At 42.3% G+C, this 8,638-nt stretch overlaps 2 protein-coding genes across 3 annotated transcripts; both read right to left on the reverse strand.

Moving 5' to 3' along the window:
* Positions 1–1,894: 1,894 nt before the first annotated feature.
* Positions 1,895–8,610, reverse strand: LOC131879096 (cytosolic endo-beta-N-acetylglucosaminidase-like). 2 transcript variants are annotated; one of them, XM_059225305.1, is made up of 4 exons: positions 8,277–8,610; positions 3,350–4,467; positions 3,092–3,269; positions 1,895–2,370 (listed from the first exon to the last, which is right to left on the reverse strand). In XM_059225305.1, exons 2-4 carry the CDS (start codon positions 4,458–4,460, stop codon positions 1,896–1,898), a joined length of 1,764 nt encoding a protein of 587 aa, XP_059081288.1. In that variant the 5' UTR covers positions 4,461–4,467; positions 8,277–8,610; the 3' UTR covers position 1,895. The 2 variants fall into 2 exon arrangements, with proteins under 2 accessions (XP_059081288.1, XP_059081289.1); XM_059225306.1 differs by having other exon boundaries at positions 2,146–2,327; positions 8,277–8,607.
* LOC131879586 (RNA-binding protein 45-like) lies at positions 6,035–7,909 on the reverse strand. The gene has a single exon (XM_059225945.1). The coding sequence runs from the start codon at positions 7,907–7,909 to the stop codon at positions 6,302–6,304; it is 1,608 nt and encodes a 535-aa protein (XP_059081928.1). The 3' UTR covers positions 6,035–6,301.
* Positions 8,611–8,638: the final 28 nt, after the last annotated feature.

Consider the following 8,638-nt stretch of genomic DNA (forward strand, 5'->3'; position numbering starts at 1 on the left):
CGCAAAAACTTTGGCCATCATCTTTGGAGTTGACCAAGACCATCAAATCGAAGCTGATGGATAATGCAATCTTTCCTCGCTAATATTTGCTTCAAGAAAGGAGACACATTTACAACATAAAGACAATTTCCTTTCATACTGTAGTGTTTGTAAAGCAGAACATCAAATTCCGGGAAAGTCAATTTCCCAGTTTTGACCCATGACCCATAACCAAAAGAAGAAATAAAGTTGTATGCATTTTAGTGACTTTTCAACAATGGAAGCCTAGCTATTTGCAAAATAGAGGCTTAACTACTCCTGTATAGTGCCCAAACGCAAAAAATCTGTTGTTACCTGAAGAATATGGAACACTATTGTTCAAGTATAATTGAAGTCAGATATGTCAAAGCTTTCATGTTCTGGGGGTGTATCGCAGTTTGTTCTGAGCTTGGGAAATTGTGATGCGCTTAAGATTGAGGTAAGGGCCTATACAAAATTAATTTATGGAGTAAAGTCAAATCAGTAAGAATATAAGGTAATGAGGACAAACTCTTGAAACAAATATAACCACATGTGTGATTGTATCGCAGTTTGTTCTGAGCTTGGGAAATTGTGATGCGCTTAAGATTGAGGTAAGGGCCTATACAAAATTAATTTATGGAGTAAAGTCAAATCAGTAAGAATNCAAATATTGTCACGATAAAGAGATAAAAAGCTGTGAGGTTACAAACATTTCCATACGAAATGGGAACTCGGCTTATTTATAAGTCAGTTTCTGACACACACGCCCATTGGTTAAATGACTTGCTCTTCACCGAAGATGGGTTTGGGAGGGATTTTGCCGGCTACGTTTGGGTGAAAACAAGCACCGTGAACAACCTGTTAAATTAAGGGTGGAACCGGAAATATTTAGGAAAAAGAGTGGTCACGGGCCTACCAAATATTTGGTTTTTGATGTATTTGGTTTTTTGAAGGGAGGAAGGGAAATTTTATTGGACGATAGTAGCACCCTCTGCCTAGTCCAAATGTTGACAACAAAATGTAAAAATGTGAAACTACGTTCTACGGAATTACGGTAATTTTCTATGAACAATTTGTTTCTAAACCATTCTAACGTATTGAAAACACCACCAGCTCTTCTTGCAAGATCTTTGAAATTCTAGAAGGGCAAAGTCACGAACACTTGCTGCATGGTATCCAAATCAAACAAGGAGTAAAGTAGCGGCACTACATGCTTAATGGCGCAAAAACTTTGGCCATCATCTTTGGAGTTGACCAAGACCATCAAATCGAAGCTGATGGATAATGCAATCTTTCTTTGCTAATATTTGCTTCAAGAAAGGAGACTTTAGAGTACTTTAAAACACACTTTTACATGCGAAAAGCTAGGCTTTTTTTTCATTCTTTGGCTTCGTCTCTGGGTATATTGTTGTAAACTTGAAGAGGTATTCATGACAAAGTTTAGTAAATACCATTAATTTGAAAAACTTAAGATCATAAGTTGGCTTTGCATTCATCTGGGGGCAAGTACCAAATCACTACTCTTTAAACTTTATGAATATGTATCCCAACATCTAACACAGAAGTACAAACTAACAAATGTATATAGTTTGATACTTAAAAGCGTGTTTGGAGCACATGATGTACTTTCATGAATTGGACATGATTATGATTAGAACAGCAAAGTTGCTCATGGTGCCCTAATCGACGTAAACAGTGCCGTCATATATTTTTTTGTCTCCCAAAGACGGGAATCGAACCCACACCCTCCTGAGAACACACTTGTGCCTCTAATCGGTGCATTAGACAACTCTGCTATAATTGTTCCTTAATAATGATAATACTTTTGTTCATACAAATCTTCATACAGACCGAGCGTGTAGTGTTTATATGATGTCCAAGAAACAACGCAAAATTCAGCCACACGTAGAAGTGCAATGTATTTCAAAATTACTCACTTCTATAAATGCGATTTCTTTCCCAATTTCAATACCAATCAAATTAATTTCCTCAAAATGGAAAGTATCACAATAAGCAACATGAAAAATGAGATCGCAAGGAAACTCGGAGGAACTTAAAGATGTTGGTGGCAATCGAACGTGTTGATCTGAACCTGCCATACCGAGTACTAATCGAAGGGCAAGTAACTCATCGCCCGTGGGTGTGTTTTCAGTAATCAAAGAAGCACTTTTGATGTTGAAAATGAAATTTAACTGAACCCCTGTCCCAATTTTCAAATCAACCACGAATAAAGGCATCTGAACGATGGTGTCGAGGGATGATTTTCGCACAATGTTTAAACTTTCACCAATCAAGGGATTGACGAAAAGTTCGGCTGGATTTGCAGTCTGTAGTCGGAATTCATCGAATATTTTTGATAGTTCACAATGCCTTTTTTTGGAATGACATTGTTTTGTTGCCCAAGGTGATTTGGTCTCGCTTAGAATTACGTACAAACACTCGAAAATCTAATAGATTCAACGGAAATCCTGATGGAAAACGTTTTAGGCGGTTCAGCTTCTGCATGAATTTTGTGCGGATCAAGAAGCTCATTTTAAAAAATTTCATTAAACTGATAGTAAGTTTATAAAAAAAAAACTATGAAAAAAGAAAGCTAGTCTCGTCTAGTTTCCTTCAAAAAGCAGCATGACAGGAAACCCGATGATCTTTCGACTAATGCTTTGCTCTCAAGCGAGGTTACTTTTGATCGAGGAGATCCACAAGTTATTGGCTCTGAAACCTCGTTATAGTGGAGGACACAAGTAAGCATCTTGAGATATGAGAGGGCGTGTTCATTTGTTTGTTCCAATCTGATAGGGGAAACTAGAGGGCTCCTAACATTTGACACATACGCCCGATTAAGCCAAATATTGGACCACCTAAGTCTATGTACCAGAAACGCTCATTGAAAGAACACCAATGCAATCGTTGGTACAAATTGGAACTCCTGATATCTATCAGTATTATCCGCGTTCATTGGTCTAAGGTCTAATAAAGTATCAGTAAGGAAAGAGGCAACCTATTTAAAATGGAGGATAATAAAGGGGCCTAATACTTTCAGTCAAATTTTCAACCGTGTCTTGGGCAACAAAGTGTGTCAAGGTTCAATCACCCTTGTTGAGGCAAATCGGTGCAAAGGAAGGAACACTGGCTACTCTGATTGGAGAGGTTAAAATGCCATTTGGTTTTTAAGGTTCCATCCTCTGTTGTCTTTTGAATCTTCTTACATCCGGTTTTGAACGACGTATTGAAAAGCAATGAATGAGCGTTTGATGACGGGTGAAGAAGTTCTAAAACATGACATGCAAGTCAATTTAAAATTGAATCAATTCATGAAACAGTTTCCTTCTTAGAGGAATTGAAACCTCACCTGAATCGGGTTCATTGGATAACTTTAAGCCTCTGTAAAACAAGCTTGACTCAAGTAGCTTCCAAAACAGGAACTCTCGGTGAATGAACAATTGTTCCATGTCTCCTTGACACGACATCAATGTCTTGTCAATGGTCTCGTAGGTCCATCCAGGGGCGAAGATAGCCACAGAAAACTGATTGGATCTGGCTTGTTCTAAGGCTTGTTTCGTGTTAAAGCCCCCTCCACCAAAGCAACCTCTACCAAAGACGTCAATGCCGACAAAGATGTCATGAGCACGGTGACTCCAATCCAATTCCTCTGAGATTGACTCATTCCGATTCAAATGACTTTTCGAGCTTCTTAAGTGATCTTCCGACCAGGTATAGTTTAAAAAAATCCCATCACAGGTTTCAAAGAATGGAGCATTGTTCTCGTTGAGTTCGTTTTGCCAGTCCAATTTCCCATCTTTAGTAACGCTATCGTACCATATTACATTGGAGTTGGGATTGAGTTTTCGCATTTCACATGTGAGTCTCGTCAGGAACTGAATCATGCGACTGACCTGATCAAGCGTCAGGTCATTTTCAATGTTGACAAGCCATCCTTCAAAGGAAAAACAATGGCAAATTGCCACGCACTTAGACACTAAAAGGTCCACAGACTCATCTGACGAGAGAAATTGCTCGCAAAGATCCGTTCCCGATTCCCATTCAGTGATAATGGTGCCTAAGACTTTCACTCCATTTTTATGAGCGGACTCGATCCAACCAATGGGAGGGATGGTCACGAAGTTATGGGAAAAATAGACAAACACATCAATGCCTGACCAATGAACAAAATAATAAGGAAGCGTGGACACCTCTATCCCATCAATGTATCGGTCGTCTAAGTATCCACCCATCATATCGTGGCATAACAAGGTGAGTGGGGTCTTTCCTTTCTCAATGGATACGCGAGTTCCGAATTCCTTTCCAGACTCGGGGCATTCCTCATTGCTAGCCTTAACACGAGCGTACGTGAGGGAAGGTGTTAGCAATGGAATCGGTCTTCGTGGGAGGTTGGGCGCTGTCCATCTCTTGACCTCTTCAAAGGAAAGCAAAGGTTTCACTTCCATGTCACTAGCGGACATGACTAGACTGTAAAAAACGTAAGTGTAGACCGGATTTTGAGAGAAAACCTCGCATTTGAACACAAGAAATTAAGGTGTTTCAAGTTGCACATATTGGCCTCCCCACCAGGTTTAGGTGTGTATACTTGTACGTTTTAGGCCACGTTAAACCTGCGTGCACCTAGTCATCAAATCTTGACTTTCAAATCATGTTTTTCATTTATTCGTCATTAGGATTTAGTGCAGGGTGGAATGATTAAATCAATCGCTTAGATTGCTGTGTTTTCTAGTGTGTCGTGCTCGCTGATGTCAATTTTGCCTACTATAGCTGCTGAAATAACATTAGGGCAAGGCACTTCTTGATCGAGTTAAATGCTATCCAATTCACTCACGTTTGATGGATTCCAATCTAACTTCCTATGTAAATGCATGAAAGCAAGATTTTTGATAGGATAAAAGAGTTTCCAATTCATATACCTAACAGAGTGTAAAGAAATCAAGGGCTGCTCTTTGTGGCTTCTGAAAATCCTTTCCCTTTACTCAAAGAACAATTTGATCATATTGAATCTCCAGTTTTCATCAAAAGGGCTTATTGAAAAACTTAGCGCCATACCATAAATGATCCGATTTTAGTCTAAAGGACATTGGTAAGCCTCTGATGCTTGAACGCCGAAAGATTGACTATTGAAGTTCCAGATTTCGGCCCTTGGTCCGGTCTGTTCTAAATGGATTCATCGCATTTGCATGAGATTCTTCAATTTCAAATGGTTTGAGGATGAACACTGAAAGGCTCACCAACGTCCCTTGGTCTTTGCAGCCTTCAAGATGTCCTCAGCTTTGGTTCTGACCTTAAGACTGCACTCACTTACATTTTCAGACATTGCTTTGACGGCAATCGCTCAGAGGGTTACCCATCGACCCTAGAATATCGTTATACCATTTGTAATATGCCACTATGTACTTAACAATTCCTCTTGCTTGTGGTTTAATGTCAAAAAAATCTTTGAGCGCGGAGAAATATTGTGAAAAACAGTCATGGAGGCCCTTAAGTTCTTTACACCCTGTAAAGGGTGAACCATGGACCAATGACAGAATCTGAAGTTTTATGTCTCAGCAAATTTACAGATTTTCGCAAGTAATTTCCCATGAAACTGTACAAGTAGGTATGACTTGCACCAGAAGCAAATGTACGGGTCAGAAATCATATCAAAAGTTAAAAGTGAGGCGGGATACAACCCTGGTTCAATTGGACTTGAGTAAAGGGAGCACGTAATATCCAGGGAGGCTGCAGCACGCCTTGGCGGGGAGGATATTGAAATCTGGACATTTCTTATCTAAGGCGACTGCGCTATGGACAGCACTGCAAATCATATTTTGAGCGTTGATACTTTCAAAATAGCCCCTTTCAAGATTGTTCTAATTTTTTTTTCTACCAAAAATTCAGCCAATAACCAGGAAGTGTTCAAGAAATATTTACGACGCATCAATTTATCAGTATTTTTCTAAGATTTGGAGAGATTGACTAACCTGAAGCTATAAAGACTATTTTAAGGAAAACCAAGCTCGGCTGGAATCAGCAGCATAACAAATTTGGGTTCTCATAACACGGGTGAGGTTTATTCTTGACTCTTACGCCACAAATGTTGCATGAAACAAGGCAGATGAAATTAAGCTGGCAGATTGAGAAATCAGATCCCACATTTCCTTAGGTATTTGAAGTCATTTGAAAATAAGCCACACGGGAACGTTACTGCTCTGTTGTACGTGTTCCACGTAATCGAAAAAATCAAGGGAAAAACTGTATGTTCAAAACAAATCATTGGGACAAGAGTTATTCATAATTTAAATCAATTTCGGCCTATTCAGTTGTCAGTTTCTGATATTTTCGGTCTTTTTCGTCCAGAGTCTCCCGTCTTGTCTTGAGGATCCGCTGCCATCACCTTTAACCGGGACCCACATATTTCTTGACCATGGAGGGCAGCAACGGCGCTATCCGCAGATTCTTTCTTGGCATATTTAGCATAGCCACAAGTCTTCCCATTGAGGATGTAGATATCAATTAAGTTGCCAAATCGGCCAAACACATCCTTCAAGGCATACAACTGCGGCGGGACTGGCGTGCAAACCAAAAACAATCTTTCAGCCACCAGAGATTCCATGGCCGCCAAAGGCTGAGGAGCTGGCAACTTAACCGAACAATAGGAGGGGTCGTACGTTTCGCCACTCGGGTTCGGAGGACTAGTCCCAGGGTGTTGGGGAGCAGAGGCGGAATAACCAGCTGCTTGTAACAGAGCAGTGGCATTGGCAATGGTCTCGGTCAAATGAGCCAAATCCGTAGCCATGTTGGCCTTGCCGGGTAAGGGGAGAATAGGGGGAGGCTGAGGAGCCGCATTCTTACCAGGCTTAGGCAAAGTCGGCGACCCGTTTGAGGATGAGAAGGGAAAGAACCCCGAGTTTGTTCCACTTGACCTAGCGGGACCTCCACCTGTGCTGGAGGCATTGCAATTGGTAGCTGCGGGATGGCCGTCACTGTTGGCATCAAATCGAACCAGCAGCCTTTGGCCAGGTGGATACTCAAAGCCATGGAGTTTCTCCTTCGCATAAACGGCAGACTGAGGGTTGTTGAAAACCACGACAAAACTGCGGCTGCTCCGCGACTGGCTAAACTGTCGACCCCTTTCACAATAATCCAAACCGGGGATAATATCAAATAATCGCCACAACTGATCTTGATTCACCGAGGCCGAGGCGCTCACCAGAAGTCTACAAACCCCATCCGGATTGGTGTGAGATGTGTCCATGTAGGATAGCATGTCGTAAGAGGCGCTCATGGATGCGGTGGTCGATCCTGAGGCAGTGGATCCCGGGCCTCCAAATCGATCCCCACCACTGGACCCAGAACTTTCGTGATACGACGATTTTTGAGGCTTGGGCTCGGCAAACACTGGCTTGAACATGCGGTCGCATTCCTCAAAGGCCTTGGCGGCATGCGACATGCGGTGATATTTGACGTAGCCAAAGCCTTTGCTCTCTTTCGTGGAGCGGTCCTTGACAATGGATACATAGTCCAAATCACCATAGGGAGCAAACTCTTCTCGCAGATTTTCCTCATTCAAATGTTTGGGAACAACCACAAACAACCGAACCAAACGCTCCTCTTCATTCATTTCCCGACGAGATCCCTGATCACGTGAATGGGCGATCAGCACTTTCAAAGGTCGAGGACTCCCTTCAATACATCGACCATTCATTTCTTCCATAGCCAAAGCGGCTTCCGATGTGCGAGCAAATTTGATGTACGTCACCCCTTTAGGCTCTCCCGTAACCCTGTCCTTCAAGACCCAGATCTCCTGAATGGTGCCATGATATGTGGGACTAGAATTGTGATGGTGATGATGATTGTGATGGTGATTATTGTTGTTGTGAGTTCGTCGAGGTTTGTCAGTGTAGGTATTGGATGGATGACTCATGTCGTCGATCGGTCCAAGTCTTTTAAAGGGGGGGTGTAGAGTCGTAGAGTCGTAGATTCGTAGAGTTCGTGGTTGATGTCAAGACTTGGGGGAAGAACTCGTCGGCTTGTCTCTCTCTATTCGTAGTAGTAGTAGTTGTAGTAGTTAATGCGCTAATCGTGGTCCTTGCTCCTGCCGTCGTTGGGGAAATCTGGTCCAGCTCTGATGAATGATAACAGAGGTTGCATGTCAATCAGCCTCCACCAGCAGAACATACTATGGACTAGCTAACCAACAAACTCATCCATCCATCCATCCATCCAGCAACGACCAACCCTAAATTCCCAACCCGATCTGATGAGCAACAATGAACGGTCCCCATACTTACCCTGGCACTTTGGGAAGACGTCAAACGAATCCGTGTAGGAGACCCGCGAAAACCCAAAGGTGGTCACCGTATCCCGAGCAATGCGGTTGAAGAGGTGGATTCAGTCAGCCCGTTCACGGATTCGGGGTTACATTCCGCGCAACCGATTCCTATCCATACGGCCAACTCCAAGATTTCGACCAGCAAATTGAAAGAAGGTGAAAGAGGAGGAGAGATCCAGGCAGGCTTGAACACAACGAAAGTGTGACACATGCACTTTCCTCCAGTCGTATATAAAGGACTCAATGGAAGAGAATCCGTTGGGCAAAAGAGAGCCTTAAATCGCTTAAATCAGCCATGAGCCAGGAATCCCGCGAAATGAA

This window comes from Tigriopus californicus, chromosome 4, assembly GCF_007210705.1.
Source record: "Tigriopus californicus strain San Diego chromosome 4, Tcal_SD_v2.1, whole genome shotgun sequence".
NCBI classification, from domain to species: domain Eukaryota; kingdom Metazoa; phylum Arthropoda; class Copepoda; order Harpacticoida; family Harpacticidae; genus Tigriopus; species Tigriopus californicus.

Bases quoted from the DNA above. Each gene is read 5' to 3' on its own strand.
- LOC131879586 (XM_059225945.1), bottom strand. From the start codon at position 7,909: ATGAGTCATCCATCCAATACCTACACTGACAAACCTCGACGAACTCAC.
- LOC131879096 (XM_059225305.1), bottom strand. From the start codon at position 4,460: ATGTCCGCTAGTGACATGGAAGTGAAACCTTTGCTTTCCTTTGAAGAG. The intron at 3,270-3,349 runs GTGAGGTTTCAA...GTCATGTTTTAG, and splicing joins ATCCAATGAACCCGATTCAG to AACTTCTTCACCCGTCATCA. The intron at 2,371-3,091 runs GTGATTGAACCT...TTCCAAAAAAAG, and splicing joins ACCGATTTGCCTCAACAAGG to GCATTGTGAACTATCAAAAA.